We start from the raw sequence: 18,882 nt of genomic DNA, 5'->3' as shown, positions 1-18,882 counted from the left end.
TAGTTTTCTTTATAGCTGGACAAAATTTATTCGGCAATTAGGTTCTAACCTTGTTTGGAAATAATAAATAATCAAGTAAAACATACAACATAAATTTCAACATCATGCGAAGCTCATGCACAGAAAAGTGAACATCAGACGGAGAAGAAAAAAAAAACAACACAAACCACCACCAGAGCGATCGAAGCATGCAGTGCGTTCTGAAACCAAAATCCCCCAAAAACACTTACTGCTTTTTGAGCGCAGTCATCGGACAGAAGTTGTTTGCTTTGCCATTATGGGTAATTTTTCGCAACCCATCCACCCAAATCTGTATGGAATGAGAAAAAAAAAACAAATATTTAGCGAAAAAATGCATTGAAGTATGATGGTTGAAGTTCAGTTTTTTCCAATCGCGAAATATTTCTGCGTTTTGTCTTCCATTAAGTTTCGCGATTTCCACCAACAGATTTACACCATTGCACAGTGGTTCAAAAGCTCAATTTCACGCTCTTAATTGATAACTCATTAAAACGTGGTTTCCGAGGTACAGTATCTTCAGCAAAGTTGCTCAGAATGATAGACGCCATCTTTTGACAAATTTTATTTATGTGATTAATCACCCTAAAAGTGAGATAAAAATTTTATTTCAGCTCAGGGCCAACATAGGGGCTAAGTTACTTCGACAAAGTTGTGCAAAAAGTTATTTCAAACAAGTTTGCTAAGAGTACTATTCCCGTTACTTGAGTATAATTCATGATATAATGTATTTTCTGAAAAGAATGTCCAAAAATAAGTTTTTGTGAGATAACATATATACTTTCAATTTATATGAGTTTTTCATGTTATACAAAGTTGTTCATCTTTAAAAACTACACAACTTTCTCAAACATACTATGCTGCTATCATTTCAGTTTAATGAAATAGAGCAATTTTTCATATTTTTTTAAATAAAATTCTAACTTGTCTATTATCAAAAGGCGCAGGAGGGTGCAGATGAGACTACTTATATATTAAACTACTTCCGAGGAACTTTCATACCGTGGTTGAATTACTTGTCTACGATCGTCTGCAGACGAGATATGTTTTTTTCAAATATCCTTGTCCTTGACATTTGCAATGATAAGGTTCATTGTATATCAGATCAGATTTCAGTATATATTCATTACTATGGTACTTGTCACAAAATATGATTTTTTTTTTGTACATTGAACTATATAAATTGATTAGTTTAGTTACTGTTTTGACACGATTTCTAAAAAAGCCATCATCAAATCGAATTAAGTTAAGTCATCTTCCGGTAGAGAAAAGTATTATCAAAACTCATTTTTTAATTATTTGTATTTATTTTATGATAGCTGATAATGTTCCTAACCATCTAAAAGACTCTTAGCATCGTTCGACAGATTCTTCTTGGACTGTTTTGGCCATTCACGAATATTTGTAACCAAAGGATCCAATGAAACTAATTACCAATTCATGGGATCCCGATTTGTAAATGATCTAGATTGCTCGCGTGTATAATACTCCCGACATTTGTATAAAGGAAACTTCTTAATTATTATGAACAGTACAATATAGCAAGCGTTTATCGATCTCCACTTTAATTGATGAATAGAGGACAATCATCCGCAGAGCTTTTTTTTATAGAAAAAAACTTACCAAAAAATGACATAACGTAATTCGACATGATGATTGCCATTTTTCAAAAATCGTCGGACAGTTACTTTCCAAAACCGTCTGTAATTATTACTAAACTTTTCTATTTGTAGACTTCGATGTCCATAAAAATCTTTTATTGTGAGAGTTTCCATGGTAGCGAATATATACTGAAATCTGATCTGATATACAATGAACCTTATCATTGCAAATGTCAAGGACAAGGATATTTAAAAAAAACATATCTCGCCTGCAGACGATCGTAAACGAGTAATTCAACTACGGTATGAAAGTTCCTCGGAAGTAGTTTAATATATAAGTAGTCTCATCTGCACCTTCCTGCGCCTTTTGATAATAGACAAGTTAGAATTTTATTTAAAAATACATGAAAAATTGCTCTATTTCATTCAACTGAAATGATAGCAGCATAGTATATTCGAGAAAGTTGTATAGTTTTTAAAGATGAACAACTTTGTATAACATGTAAAACTCATATAAATTGAAAGTATATGTGTTTTCGTACAAAAACTGGTTTCAGGACACCCTTCTCAGAAAATACATTATATCATGAATTACACTCAAGTTACGGGAATAGTACTTTCAGCAAACTTGTTTGAAATAACTTTCTGCACAACTTTGTCGAAGTAACTTAGCCCCTATGTTGGCCCTGAGCTGAAATAAAATTTTTATCTCTTTTTAGGGGGATCAATCACATAAATAAAATTTGTCAAAAGATGGCGTCTATCATTCTGAGCAACTTTGCTGAAGATACTGTACCTCAAAAACCACGATCCTATGAGTTATCAATTAAGAGCGTGAAATTGCGCTTTTGAACCACTGTGCATTGGAAAACGGTTAAACGTTCTAAAAATCCCCATCACTTTCGTCACTGACGCAATGTCACAAGCTACTTCAGAAGTGCCGAAGCAGTGGAAAAAACAACGTCTCTTCAATTGAATCTGATAGCAATCCATAAAATTAGTCAGACTCTCGATTGTGAGCAAAAATGCATCATCAGTGATGAAGCATTCGGAATTGGATATCGCAGCAGGCGATGCGATGTTTGGATTAGAATCACATTGAAAGTAAAAGTTGATGGTTTGCTTGTGGCACTGCCAGACTGAACGCGATCTGCGAAGCGTCAACACGCGCGTGTGAGATTGCTCTATTCAATCAAAGCCTAAAAGCTGTGCAACCTCATCGCATCGAAACGCTTCGCATCACTTCGCAAATCGCGTCCTCTCTGACCGTAGACAAATGAAATCTGTACGAAATGTTCATTACGAACTAAGTAACAAAAGCACTATCCGTACACAATAATTGCTCATTAATTTTATCGACAATTATGAAGTCTAGCTTGTGTTTATTATGCTTTCAGATCTAATATTAGTACCAAGCAGAAGTATAACACAGAAAAAATATGAATTTTACATGTGGCATAAACCTTTAAACGATATAATTCATAACTACTTGATTTTTCAAATGACGCAATATTCCACGCGCACAAAATTCTACACGCTCCGACTGGAATTTGCACTCGGCTACCAATTACCGCAGTATGCATTTATGTGTATCAATTATTCAACAAGCACATATGTGCCTCTGTGGTTCAGTCGAGTAATCAATGTGCTTTGTGATCTAATCCTAGAAGGTTCAAGTCCCGCTGTTGTTATCGATCTTTTGTTTTTTTTTCATTCGAGTTCAAGCCATGTATTTTTCAAATCACACAATTTTACATGTTCTTGAATATAAATTTGTGTGAAATACGACACTCCAGTTATAAGATGTAAAATCACAAGATTATTTCGAACTGTGAATTTATAAGCAAATGTACCATTTACTGAATTTACTAAATGGCTCTAGGAAACCAACCCTCAATAACTTATTTGCAATTGGTATTACGCGAATTCTTTGCACTAAAAATACGAAACTGAAACACAATTCAATTTTGTTTTTTGCCTTTCTCATACAGAAAGGTTATGCAATCATTTGAAAAACCTACTAGTGAAAATTGTGTCATACCATTCGACTCAGTTCATCGAGCTGAGCAATGTCTGTGTGTGTGTGTGTGTGTGTGTGTGTGTGTGTGTGTGTGTGTGTGTGTGTGTGTGTGTGTGTGTGTGTGTGTGTGTGTGTGTGTGTGTGTGTGTGTGTGTGTGTGTGTGTGTGTGTGTGTGTGTGTGTGTGTGTGTGTGTGTGTGTGTGTGTGTGTGTGTCGCTAGGTTTTCTCGGAGATGGTTGAACCGATTTTGACAAACTTAGAATCAAATGAAAGGTCTCGTGGTCCCATACGGAATTTCTGAATTTCATCCGGATCCGACTTCCGGTTCCGGAATTATAGGGTAAAGTGTGTTCAATATTGTACACCGTCACCTAAAATATTTTCGGATGCAACAAACATGTTATACACAAACAATCTCTTGGTTTCTTTCAAAAATCGAAGAGAAAAATTTTGAATAGAATACCACAATATTATATGTACATGAGAATGGCTAAGGCACTAAGTGGATTAAAACAGGTTTTTTTCTACAGTGGAGTTCAAAAGCCAAACCTCTAGATTGTGCTCCAGCACATCAATGTTTTAAAAATGGGTTAACGAAATCACATCTTGAACTAGTAGTTCCAGCTGAATGCATTCCTTAAAGGGAACAATGTTTACGTCAGTTTAGCTGCTCCGGAGAAAGGATCAGGTCATACATTTAGAACAATGCGATCTGTATTTCTGATATTTTTCACCAGTTTTTTTTTAAATTTTCAGAATATTTGCGTGCGAGCGAAATTTATCGTCATTTTATATCCAATAGACTATGTAATTTATTAGTTTTCAGTACCAAAATACATTATTAAGATTCTTCATAGAACTTAGTAACAATTACATGAAAAAACCTGTTTTAATCCATCTAGTAATGCAATGATGCCTTTCTCATATCAATCATACTATCATATATAATACTGCGATTCTTGAAAGAATAACCGAAATCGGTTTGTTTGACCGTCTACTGATAAAAACTATCAATTGGAAAAGATTTGAGGTCAATTTAGAAAATTATTTAAGGTTTTTCCCCATTTTCAGTGATGGTATACAATTTTAACCCACTTTAGTCTATATTTCCGGATCCGGAAGTCGGATCCAAATAATATTCAGGAATTTTGTATGGGACCACAGGACCTTTCATTTGAACCTAAGTTTGTGAAAATCGGTCGCGTCATCTATGAGAAAAGTTAGAACACATATTTTATTTTTTTGCACATTTTACCCCATAACTCCCGAACCGGAAGTCGGATCCAAATAATATTCAGGAATTTTTTATGGGACCTCAAGACCTTTCATTTGAATCTAAGTTTATGAAAATCGATTCAGCCATCTCTGAGAAAAGTTAGTGCACTTATTTTCACAATTTTTTGCACATTTTACCCCATAATTCCGGAACCGGAAGTCGGATCCAAATAATATTCAGGAATTTTGTATGGGACCACGAGACCTTTCATTTGTGGAAATCGGTTCAGCCATCTTCGAGAAAAGTTAGTGCAAAAAAACGTTACATACACACACACACACACACAAACACACACACACACACACACACACAGACATTTTGCGTACTCGACGAACTGAGTCGAATGGTATATGACACTCGGCCCTCCGAGCCTCGGTTCAAAAGTCGGTTTTCACAGTGATTGCATAACCTTTCTATATGAGAAAGGCAAAAATGTGACTATTAAGTAAAATTCTGGTAAAAAGTAAGTTCAGAGGAAATTAATTTTACAGTACAATTTAAATGAACTTCGTATAAATTTCACAAAACTATTCTATAGAATCTCCGAAAAAAGTCACGTAGATATTACGTGATACAAATGTGGACTAAGAGTTCATGAGTTCATTCTGTGCTATCTATACTTCACATAAGTACTACAAGAAAAGTTCGCTGGATAAAAATCACATACGTTTTCACGTAGCATTGAAGTGAGGATTTTTCTGAGTGTAGTTATCACTAACCTTTTCGAGCAAAACTGGCTTGCACACAAGTGCGAGTAACAAAACGGCAAATGGACACTGAGACTTTCGCAAAATGACTTATCAGAGGTAAAACTACTGATGTGTCAAGTCAACCACAAAAAAACGACCTATCACACTGTTCAATGTATACAGTCAAATAACAAAACGACTTAAGTATCGTTTTTGCCTAAAAGTTATTTTTGTGCCTTAAAATCGTGAATTAGTCACTATGATACGTTGCGCGCAAACAAATTGAAAGATATAGTGAAGAGAAGTTGTTTCAACTACTAATTTTCAAATAGGATTTAAAATTGCACTGAACTCTTACAGTAAGTAGTCGCTTCACTCATACAACTCATTATCTTGTCGCTACAGCACTAATCTGCAATTCACTGGACAGTCCAGCGCAGCGAAGATTCCGAGCGATGTCAGTTGAAGTGTCATTTTCTATTCATCAATTAATAGAACCATGTTACATCATACATTTTTTGTTGTCTTTATTATGAACCAGGTGCTTTTACAGAAATGAATAAATTGTCTTGCCTCCACTATTGGAGGTAAGCTCATAACAAAAAAATATTTCGTTCTGTACGCGCTTTAAGTTGATAATGCACGTATAGAAATCAATGGATTTGTGTTTAAATGTTTCAAGGTAGTGAAATTTCGTATAAATATCGCATGGCAGTCTACATAACATTTATGTACAGTGAACTGAATGCTGGAGAAACATAACCAGGCGAGCGAGACGTCGCTGCGGATTTTGTTCTGCAAGCACAATATTTTGCTGGAAAACAAATCAGTTGTTTTTCGAAGAAGGGCGACTCTAACATTGACAGCAAAAGGGGAAAAATTGTCGTTTTGCGTAACACTTGCCCTCTGGCAGCAATCCTAGAATACAGGACATTTGTAAGATCAGTTCTATGATCTTATTGAATACTAAATTCTAATAGTACCTTATTTTCCGTGCTAATGACCCAGGCTTACCTAAAGCATTATTTAGTTTTAAAGGTAAAGAAAACATCAAGAAAACAAGGTATTGAAATATTTACAAACTATGGAACAAGGTGCGCTTTTATGTCATAAAGATACAATACGAATAATACTCATGGATTTTTTTGTCAAATCCATGCGAAACGAATGTTACATTAATCAAAAGAATTTCAGGCATTTTACGATAACGATATTCTGTGTTTTTTTTCAAATATTATTAGGATCGCTGTTCAAAGTGATATTTAACGCAGAGGTGAAAATAAGCCCATTTTGCGCATGAAAATGTGAATCAAGATTTCCGATTGTGAATCAAAAAACCGAACACCGTGAATTAAAAAATTGGGTAACAAAACTAAAATTGCGATTATGTTTTTACATTGTGGGAAATGAAATTGAAGACCTTTTAAAATTCTAAGTAAAACCAAAATTTATCTTATCAAAAATTATTCATTTCAAAATTCATTATAATATATACAATAAATTTGTGACATGAATAAATAATACTGACTATTTTTATTTACTGCACAGTTCGAAAAAACCTTGTAATTTTACATCTTATAAAATGCACATAAATGAAGCGTCGTATTTCACACAAATTTCTATTCAAGAACATGTAAAATTGTGTGATTTGAAAATTACATGACTTGATTTCGATCGAAATAAAAAACAAAAGATCGTAAGCAGCACCGCGGCTTGAACCGAGAAACATTAGATCACAACGCACTTCGATTACTCGGCTGAACCGCAGAGCTCATATCATAAGCGTCAACACGCGCGTTTGAGATTGTTCCATTTAAGCATCGCATAAAACGTTCCGCATCGCTTCGCAAATCGCGTTCTCTCTGACAGCAGAAAAATAAAGTCTATGTTAGGTTGCTGCCAGAGTGCAAGCGTCAGGTAAAGCGTCAAGATGCGCGTGTGAACTAACAGCTGTCGTGGTTGACAGCTTTGCTTCGCCCAGCCGGCCGGTGAGCGTTCAGCGCTCACTCTGGCTGCACCCATACAGTAAATAGTCGCTTCGCAACGCATCGTGTTTATTCTGATATACAAGTCATTACTTTTTGCAGGAATCAAATGAACCGTGCGATCTGTCAATATTTGCTTCGCGTCGCGTGTCGTTATTACTCTGGTTTCGCCCTTATGTTACTTTAAGAATACAAGCGCTAGATACGGATAAAAAACCGAAAACAAGTCCAAGACGGCTCTATAGTATGCGTCAGAAAATTTTGAGACTCTCACTAATACTACCCTACAGCTCAAGTCACTTAACCTAGTTTTACAAAATTTGGCTCCAGGTGGCAGTTATTGTTTAGAAACAGATTAGTATTTTTTTTAAGGTACGACAAGGATGCCATCCTTAGATTACTCCACGCTCAGAAGTCAGTTTCATATATCATGCTCTTGTAAAATGTTCAAGGGCTACTGTATTTCGTGTCAAAGCGTCAGTTAGACTCACAACAGTACCAAGAAAACCTGGAAGTGGTCGGAAGCGATTTGTGAGAACGCCTGGGTTGACACAATTCATTAAGATGAAAGTTACTCGTAATCCCGTTCGGAGTATGAAAAAAATGGCAAAGCAGGCTAATGTATCAGAAGCAACGGTAAGAAGGGTTGTGAAATATGACTTAAAAGGAAAATCTTCCGGCGAACGACCGCAACTTGGTTAAAGCCGGGTATAAATAAACGATATAAAAAAAAGGAAAATCTAGAGCTCGAGTAATAAAAAAAATATGATTACTGACAGAATTAAAGCAGCTAGAGCGAAGCAAGAAACTGCTTAGTAATCCAAAGAAGAGCATGCAAGCTGTTTACTGATACGGATGAGAAGCTGTTTACTGTCGACAGCGTGTCCAACAGTCGCACCAACCGGTGTATAAGTTCAAAAAAAGCATCTGATGTACCTAATAACATCAAATTCACGTTTCGAACCAAGCATCCATCAGGGGTGATGGTGTTTGGATTGGTTGCTTTCGATGACAAAAAAATGGAAGCCGTTTTTATCCTAAGCTTAATCTTTTACAAACATTTTATGTTAATACTGGTTATGTTTGAAATTGATAATAAAGATACTAAGCACCAATGAAATTGAAAATGTTTGAGTGTCATTATTTTCTTTAGCTGATAGTATACAAACAAATTACACAGAAGTTATTTTACCAAAATATCGTATACTGTTAATTATATAAAAATGGTTTATTTGTTTCATTAGCTATTTTAACCATATTATCATTGATCACAAATTACGTCCGAATCGATAGAGTCACAGAAGCACACATTTGCTTGGCATGTAAATAGTACATAGAAGTTTATACAGTTCCACTTCCTAACCGATTGCTAGATAAGGGAAAACTACATTGGCAATGTTATGAAATTCAATAAATTCAAATATATTAAAGTTCGTCGACAGAAAAATTAGTTTAATTTGCTGCTTGGCGAATTATTGGGATATAACTATTGAACGGGGAATTATGTTCAATAGAGATTACGTCCGTCATAATTGATATTCAATTATTTTTACTGTGTAGAATATGGTTTGACCATATCGACCTTACTTTTAGACGCAGCCGTTCTCGCCATATTTGGACATGAAATTAAAAGAACTCAGATTTTTGTAGAATTGTACAGTTTTATGGGTCATTTCGTCGAAAACCATATCGTCGAAAGCCATTTCACCAGAAGGATCATTTAATAGAAAGGGAAATTCACCGAACGCCAGTTCGCCGATAGGGTGAAAGAATCGTACAATTGTTTTAATATCGTAATTGGAATTGATTTACAATAAAGACAAATGAAAGATGATAGTGTTTACATCCGTTTTGTTGACCTACAATCGTACTTCTGAAATATATTTATATATCTGAATATACGGATCGATTCATTTCCCCTCGTTTACACTCTTGAATATATTTTTAGAATTTTTGCGGTATTTTCGGTGCAAATGAAAAAATATCTAATGCAAATTCACCATATCGTTTATGTTCATGTGCTGTCCGACGTCGCTTCCGCTCCTAACTAACCTAACTAAAGCAAAACAAAAAAAACTAGCTTTGAGTAGACCGGGAAAATGAGGCGATTACAGGTTCAGGTTCATATTTGGAGGAATATCCGGAACTTGTAGTTTTTCAATTTAGAATGTGATATATTCGAAGTTTCCCTTTCTCCGAAATGACCCTTTCGGCGAAATGGCATTCGGTGAAACTACTTTCGGCAAAATGATCCGCAGAGATTGTCCAATCAAATTCCTACAACCTCTTTTTTGACACCATTTTTATACAATTAATAGTTTCCGAGTTGCAACTTTATATAGAAAATGCATGCAAAAATTAATCCGCCCATGTAAAAATCAGTCTAACTGGGATTGATCTCTCCATTGCACAATGGGAAAAAAATCTATGAAAACCCGCAAAGAATTCTGTAGCTCATGAACTAATTGAGATAGGTCAACAAACTAAAGCGTTTCTTATGTAAAAAGGTCCAAGGAATTCAATAGAATGGTTTACAATGGCTGTACGAATCGCAATCCTGCTCGTTTTACCCTAAATATACAGCAGGTTTAGGGTTTCCTATAGCATTCGCTCTGTAACTTGAAAAGAAGTCGAGTGCGGTATTCTGGACTAGTCTACTTTCATGTAAAAAGTCTGGAGAATCAAATAGAAAAACCCACACTGGCCGCTCGAAAATTTTTGGTGGCTATTTTACCCCAAATCTTACCCCAATCTTATTGTAAATCTTCCTTAAATCTTGGTAAAACTCAAGTTTACTAAATCTAGCTTATCTTATGTAAAAAAGTCTGTAGAACCGAATGGAAGAATCTACACTGGCCGCATGAAACGCTTTGATGACTATTTTACCCCATTTCCTCCATTTTATGGTATTATATTGTAAAATCGGTCTTAAATCATGGAAAAACTTTTTGGAAGTTTACTAAATCCAGCTCATCTTATGTAAAAAACTCTGTTGAACCGAATGGAAGAACCTACAACCTATTTTACCGAGATTTAAGGACGATTTACAATAAGATATCATGAAATGGAGAAATGGGGTAAAATAGTCACCAGAACGTTTCGTGCGGCCAGTGTAGATTCTTTCATTCGGTTCTACAGACTTTTTTCTATAAAATATGCTAGATTTAGTAAACTTTCAATAAGTTTTACCGAGATTTAAGGACGATTTACGGCAAGGATCTCATGAAATGGAGGAATTGGGGTAAAATAGCCACCAAAACGTTTCACGCGGCCAGTTTACACTCTTCCATTCGATTCTCCAGACATTTTTACATAAAAATCAAGCTATTTCAGTAGACCGAACTGGATTTCTTTTCAAGTTACAGAACAAATACTACAGAAAACCCTGTAACTGTTGGGCATTTGGGGTAAAACGAGCAGGATGGCGATTCGTGCGGCCATTAAAAATCATTCCATTGAATTTCTTGGATTTTTTTACATAAGAAGCACTCTTGTTTGTTGCCTTTTCTCATGGTTCCCGCTTCTTTGCGGGTTTCCTGTTTTTTTTTCCCGCACATTGGTGCAAAACAAATGGTTTACCATACTGAAAACATGAGAAAAGTTTGAGTAGGAGGATGTGAAGTTTATTGTTTTTTGCTTACCATTTCTGGATTTGCTCAATTGTTTAAACTTCTAGTTAAAATTTGAAAGTTCAGTAAATACTACATCGCTAAAATTGAGGTCTCCTTCGAAAGCATGGTTATTTTTGACAAATCTATAGTTATATTCACAGCACACTTGAAAAACAATTAAACAATATGTTTAAGAGATATAGTAATTTTTGTGTGATGATAATAACGTAATAAATGTAATCTTAGAGGAGTATGACACGAAATTAAAAGTAAATGTATATTCATTTAGGGGTTAGCCAAATTTTGTGCTAGGGCACATAACCGTTTTTATTATTTTTACGTTTCGTCTTTGACTCATCAGTGCAGAGCAATTCAAATTGAACTGGTTAGTGCTAAACTCTAACCTCTAAAGTTTATCACTAAGCAGTTCAATTTGAACTGCTCTGCACTGATGAGTCAAAGACGAAACGTAAAAATAATAAATGTATATTGCTCAAAGAATCAAACATTTATCGAGATTTTGCTTTAATGCAACTGTCTCATTTCTTGGCGATTTAGACCAATTTAGTCCAATCCAAATAATTATTCATTTGTCATATTTTAGAATGGTCCGCTATCAAAAGGTAAATTTTAACTACAAGTTGCAATAATTTGCGAAATGGTTCCCTGCTTTAGGGTGATGTCATCGTTATCGATATTTGTTAAAGATTACGATGCAATGTACTTTTAGTGCGTTACGTTCACTCTGACATGCTTCTTGAGTAGAAGTGATTTGCAAACCAATAGCAAATTTTATTATCAAAACCGAACATCTTAATGGTGGAAATTAACATTATTTAGCTTGAAATAAGAGTTAAAAAATCAAAATTCATAACTAAGTCTGCATGAGAAAAATATTCTGTCATTGTAATATCAAAGTAAGAGCAAAATATTGATGAATTTTTCGGTTTTATGGTACTGTAGCACTCAGAATAGAATAATATCATAGGCATTTATCTCTTCTTATTATGATGCAGTTTATTCAATAGTATTTTTTTTTGAAGATAGAACTACTGGATCAATTGAACTTGATGAAACTGGAATAACTCATCAATAACGAAATAAGCTATAATAACAAATTTTAAAGCAAAACAGATATTGTACAACTTCTTGATTCCTTCGATAAAGTATCAAGGAATATCTAGCATCGGTATTACAGCACAGAAACATCAAGACAAGATATGATGGTAACATTTGTTATTATTTTAATCTTTGTTTGTTATTTCTATCTACCCGGGTTGCTTGGATGAAATGTCACAAACTTACAGGCGCGTGTTGTCGTTTTGCGTGACACTTGCCCTCTGGCAGCAACCTTAGAATACAGGACATTTGTAAGATGAGTTCTACGATCTTGTTGACTCTAACAATTCTACCAGTACCTTATCTTCCGTACTAATGACCACGGATTTCCTAAAGCATTATTTAGTTTTAAAGGTAAAGAAAGCATCAAGAAAACAAGGCATTGAAAGATTTACAAACTACGGAACAAGGTGCGCTTTTATGTCATAAAGATACAATATGAATAACAGTCTTGGAATGTTTTGTCAAAATCCATGCGAACCGAATGTTACATTAATCGAAAGAATTTCAGGCATTTTACGATAACGATATTCTGTGTTTTGTTTCAAATATGATTAGGATTGCTGTTCAAAGTGGTGTTTAACGCAGAGGTGGAAATTTTGCGCATGAAAATGTGAATCAAGATTTCTGATTGTGAATCAAAAAACCGAATACCGTGAATTAAAAAATTGGGCAACAAAACTAAAATTGCGATTATGTTTTTAAATTGTGGGAAATGAAATTGAAGACCTTTTTAAATTCTAAGTAAAACCAAAATTTATCTTATCAAAAATTATTCATTTCGAAAATTCCTTTTAATATCTACAATAAATTTGTTATATGAAAAAATAATACTGACTATTTTTATTTACTGCACAGTTCGAAAAAATCTTGTAATTTTACATCTTTTAAGATGCACATAAATGGAGCGTCGTATTTCACACAAATTTTTATTCAAGAACATGTAAAATTGTGTGATTTGAAAATTACATGGCTTGATTTCGAACGAAATAAAAAACAAAATATCGTAAGCAGCACCGCGGCTTGAACCGAGAAACATTAGATCGCAACGCACATCGATTACTCGGCTGAATCGCAGAGCTCATATCTATTCATTGAAGAATCGATACGTATAAAACCATAAAGCGGGACTTGGTAGCCGAGTGCAAATTACATTCGGAGCGTGTAAAATTCTGTGCGAGTATTGCGTCATTTGAAAAATTAAGTAGTTGTGAATTGTATCGTGTGTAGAATTCTGTCACCTGTAAAATTCATATTTTTTTCTGTGTGTGAATCTTATTTCCACCCCTGGTTTAACGATCAAATGTCACCAATTCTTTTTTTTTAGCTTGAATACTGAGCACTTGCACTGAGATTACTTCATACTAAATCACGTGGGGATTTCTCAATTATTGTAGCGCATCATGTTTTAGCGTGTTCTTTCTAGCACATATGTTGAAAAATACACGTCATTCATCAATTTGAACTCCGTAGAATTCATTGCAAGTCAAATTAGAACACACCTTTATCGAAAATCATCGTCCGACATATCAATTTAAAGATGAATTTTCAACCAATGGAAAATGAACGCAGCTTAAAGGCTTCAAAAATAAGAACACATCTTTAGTAAATGGAGACTTAGTAAATAAGCTTTCCTGTTATTTTTTTAAATTTTTCTCTACACACAGAAATTATCTATCAATCATAGAAAATGCAAATATGTTACATTCTAATCTAGTTATTATTTTCGATTCTACACACATTATTTCATATGAAAGAAACAGTATTCCGGCCTTCTTTCAAAAGACATATAAAACTTTGATACACTGATGATGACTGTAAATGCAAACAGTCGGGAAACGTATATATCTTGTAATCTTTGTTATACTTAGATTTGTAGCGACGTGACACAGTGAAATAGTTAAAATAAATGGTGACTAAAAAGTGTAATGGTGAATTTCCAAATGCTATTTTTTTAAACAAAAATCGAAGAGTTAAATTAATTGGGTATGATATCATTCGAAGGGAATCGATTCTACTAAATATTATGAAATTTTAAAAGAATTCTACACACTTCGAAAAAAAACCCTGTGATTTTACATCTTATTAGATGCACTTAAATGGAGCGTCGCAGTTAACTCGAATTTACGTGGAAGAACATTTAATATGGTGTCTAAAATTCCATGACTTGAAATAAAAAAAAAAATGAATAATGATAGCAACCGCCGGGACTTGATCCGAAAATCATTGGATTGCGGAGAGTATGTCTTTTAATCGCCTGAGCCACAGAAGCACACAACTGCTTGGCTGGTAAAAGGTGCATTTAAATTCAGTCGCTTCTGCTAGCAGAATGCAATTTACAGTCGAAACTAGTGAAATGTGAAAGTAATTGCCTTGAGACAGGATTTCTTCAACTTATAAAATTTCAAATATTTCTATACCAAAGCTGTTTGGACTAATTTACACATATGTATAAAGTAAAATAGTAATGCGCAACTGTTAATGGTTAATAAATAAAATAAAAATATTCTTACTTGCTTATAAAATAGATAAAAAGGGTATCAATCACTCTCAATGGCTCCAATCAAGCCTTTGTTTGGGACATGGCACCACACTTAGTACAGTTGCGGTTAATGATTCAAAAATAAATTTATGTTTATTGAAATGAAATTTAAACTAAACAAATTTCCGTCTCAGTGACAGTTTTCCTGTGTGTGTTCTACAAATCACAACATGACATCATCGCTTACTGAGATCTGTTCTGAAAGAACTGTGAGAACTGGGCGGCATAAGAACTCTAAACTACCGTGTCGGAAGTGAAAACAATAAAACTATAAAGTGTATCATGATAGCAATGGCATACTGTTCAACAGATAACCGAACAGATAATAACGATGTTTGTTTTTTTTTTAAAGGATACTTATCTGGAAATGTGTTTCTCAGAATCAAGCAGAACATCAGAGTTTTGCCAAGCCAAAGCAGCAAATGATAGACCATGTTATTTGATGACAATGCAAATAATTTTCTATTATATAATGTGATCTTAGCAAGCGACGACGATAATCTTCGTCACATGCAAAGTCGTTGCTTCAATCGTTGGGTATTGTCTTCAAAATGCCACTCACACACTTTGTTAGTTTTTTTGTATGGGAATTCTATAGGTAACAATTATGTACATTTAAAATTTTTCAAACCTATCAAAGATTTGTTACACATTTGAAAATCCGAAGATTCTATTAAACCCATAACATAATCAAACCAAATAATTTACAGTCTTTATGAAAATAAAACCACCAACAGCAAAAAAAAACGCTCCACCTTCTCGGTAAAGTAATAAAAATGGTGCTCTTATACCGGCAACAAGGGTTTGCAATTAAATTACTTGATATATTGGATCCAGTGATTCACCAAGAGCAAAAAAAAACTCTATAAGTGGTCTCGTTGTACGGTTTTTGTTCCTTCACCGGAAATCCGATTATCATCTTCCCCAGACCGGTGGTTGCCATTTTCTTCGTCGCTGAAACAGTTTTGCAATGTTAAAAGTTAAAACCTACCTTCGCTGTGGCAGCATCCGGACAGACCACGTGCTGCATGTTGATGTTGATGTAGTCTGTGCCGGAGCAGATGGTCAGTGATTTTTCCTCCACCGCGTCTCCGTGTTTGTTGATTAACTGATTGCATAGCTTCGTGTCCTGCCGAAGTAAGGTTGAATAAATGAGAAACAAGAAACAAAAGAAATATATTTTATACAATAGCTCTTTACTTGTTTAATTTTGTTTTATTTTTTTCTTGTGGCATTGAGTAACAATTGCCGATTCGTTCTTCTTTCTTTTCTCGTGCTGAACTATGCCTAGCCTTCTAGAATAGCAGAACAATAAACAGTTTGTTCCAAATTTAACTCGTTGAGATTGCCATGAGAATGTTTTATTTTTGTTGCAAGCCTCGCCATCATGAGGCTGGGCCTAAACCTTTAGAGCAGTTTTTACAATTATGTTCTATCAGTGGAACACCGCACCACGTTTGAACTTTGTCGTTGCAGGCGAACAATGGAACGGGAAATAAGTCGGATGAGGAATGAACAATTAAGCTGCTTTTTGCTGGGAAAAAGTTTGCATACCTTCAATTCTCGAGAACAATTCCTCCATGAAAAAGGTTCCGATTGCGGCTCAGTAAAGCATAATAGGAACGTGGTTCAAGTGATATACTTAGCTGGATCGGAAAGGAAGCGAGTTTTTCTTTCATTTGTTTTCTCACACAACAACAAGCGGAAGGCAAACTCGAATCTATTTCGGGTTCCCTGGATGAATTTAAGAATAGGTCTGAAGTTGGAACAGCATTGTCTTCATAGTTGATTTCATCAGGGAATGAGACTAGCAACATTGTATTGTATATTGGTTTTCACGATAGAGGTTGAAAAATGCTGATACGACTGGACGCATCGCGGCTGGTTATGATTTATTGTCTATGGAATACCGGAGAAGCTGTTTCCAGGTTTCCAACATTCAATAGTATTAGCAGTAAACAAGCATTTTATTGGTACTACAAGTTTTTAGCGCTGCATTCTGATGAAAAATTTGATTCAGTGCCTTATCCTCTGAGTCATTCTTATTAAGAAATCTTTAAAAAAAACAGTTTTGCTTCCTCCACTTGACAATAGATGTCTCTAGGAGTAAGAACAGATCTGGACTTCTGTTAATATTATCACATCAAGCAATCTAGGGTCAAGACTGTTCGCACTGGTTCACGATATGTCAATTTTTATGGCTGCGTTTTGTTGTTTACACTCTTCTCTAACCACTTGTGCAGTTGTTTATTCGTTTTCATTAGTTTGTTTCGGAATGTGAAAGCAGAACAACGCCGAAAAATTGTGTACAAATGGTGCACAGAACGCGGACTGTCACTGATAGCAAAATTGGAAGGGGTAAGTGAAAAAGCCGTGCGAAATGCAATCAGGAAGTTCGGTGAGGATAACACCTTTGAGGATAAACCGAAAACGGGTCGAAAAAAGGTCCTGCTAATCCTCAGTTGGATAAACGTATACTGAAGGCGTTGTCCCGGGTTGGCGGTTCAACGCATAGGACGCTGGTCTTACAAGCCAGTTGTCGTATGTTCGAGCCCCGACCTGGAAGGGTTCTTAGTGTCAGTAGGATCCATAGTACTAGCCATGCAATGATTCTGTACACTATAAGAATCGGCTGCGAAGTCTGTTGAAACAGAAAGGCCAAATTCCACAAAAGGAATGTAATGCCAAGACTTTGACTTGATACTGAAGGCGTTCGAGCAAAAGAAGGATGTGTCAGTTCGGGATGTGGCCAAAAAAGTGGGCACTTCGAAGTCAAATGTTCTTCGTGCTAAAGAACGTTTGAATCTTCGAACCTAGAGGAAGTAGAAACAACCAAAACGTAGTCCGAAACAAGAAGCATCGATCAGGCCGAGGGTTCGAAAGCTGTACAATACGATTCTTGCTGGAAATTTGAACTGCACTAAAGACTAAAGCTACGTGAACCTCGATTACAAATCCTTGCCGGGACCACAATATTATACGGTGCGAAAAGGGCAAATGTTAAACCAGTCCGAGACTTCGATTGAAGCCGAAAAATTTGGTAAGAAAGCTATGGTCTGGCAAGCAATTTGTAGCTGCGGTAAGATTTCGAAACCCTTCATCACCACTGCTTCAATGAACAGCGAAATATACATCAAGGAATGTTTACAGAAACGACTTCTACCCATGATTCGAAGCCACAAGGATCCTGTTGTCTTCTGGTCAGATCTTGCTTCTTGCCACTACTCGAAATCAACGGTAGAACGGTATACTACCAAAAATGTCACTTTCGTCCCAAATAACATGAATCCATCAAATTGCCCACAACTTTGACCAATTGAGGAATTTTGGGCATTAACGAAGGCACATCTTAGGAAACATGTCTCGGCAGCCGAAACCATTCAACAGTTCGGAAAAGATTGGAAAAAAGTGTCAAAACTTGTCGCCAAGAAGTCTGTCCGGAATTTAATGAGGAACGTTCGCAAGAAGGTGCGCCAGCTAGTCCACAATGGCTAAGTAGCAAATGTTGAGAATAATATTCTGTTGTAGTCTAATATTATTGAATATCTAACACTTGGGAATTATTTACAACGAAATCAAAGTGCGTCCATACTTTCTGGGACAGTCTTTATCTGATTGCATTATAGATTTACTCTCGGTTTTCGACTGTAGGGAGTTTTACTATACTTTTTTTAAATTGAAACGAATGGTAAATTTAACATCGAAAAACGGCACCTATGGAAAAAAATAAAATTTGTTTCATACGACTTGAAAGCGACTCATATCAAAAGGCAAAGGCACCATGGCAAACTCCATACATGAAGTTCATTGAAATAAAAAAAAAGAATACTGAGAGCAACCGTCGCTACTTGAACCGAGAATCATTGGATCGCAAGTACGCCTGTTAATCGAATGAGCTACAGAAGCATGCATCTGCTTGGCTGGTAAAAGGTGCATTTCTGTATAAAATGTTCAAAACGACGTATGTAACAATGAGTGATTCTCTTTATTTACTTTCTCTTTCGATTATTGCGAAATATT

At 35.3% G+C, this 18,882-nt stretch overlaps 1 protein-coding gene across 6 annotated transcripts in view; it reads right to left on the bottom strand.

The window, feature by feature from the left end:
- Positions 1-18,882, bottom strand: part of LOC131428309 (1-phosphatidylinositol 4,5-bisphosphate phosphodiesterase) — a 165,752-nt gene that overhangs the window by 67,839 nt on the left and 79,031 nt on the right. For 5 of the 6 annotated variants that reach the window (XM_058592164.1, XM_058592163.1, XM_058592161.1 and 2 more), the window contains one exon: positions 15,854-15,991. In XM_058592164.1, the coding sequence (XP_058448147.1) occupies positions 15,854-15,991 (138 nt within the window). Of the gene's footprint in view, positions 1-230; positions 311-15,853; positions 15,992-18,882 lie in introns of all 6 variants that reach the window. The other variant, XM_058592162.1, reaches the window with a different exon arrangement.

Source organism: Malaya genurostris, chromosome 2 (genome assembly GCF_030247185.1).
Source record: "Malaya genurostris strain Urasoe2022 chromosome 2, Malgen_1.1, whole genome shotgun sequence".
Lineage (NCBI taxonomy): Eukaryota > Metazoa > Arthropoda > Insecta > Diptera > Culicidae > Malaya > Malaya genurostris.
The sequence above is the reverse complement of the archived record's forward strand: the minus strand, read 5'-3'. Positions and strand labels throughout refer to the sequence as shown.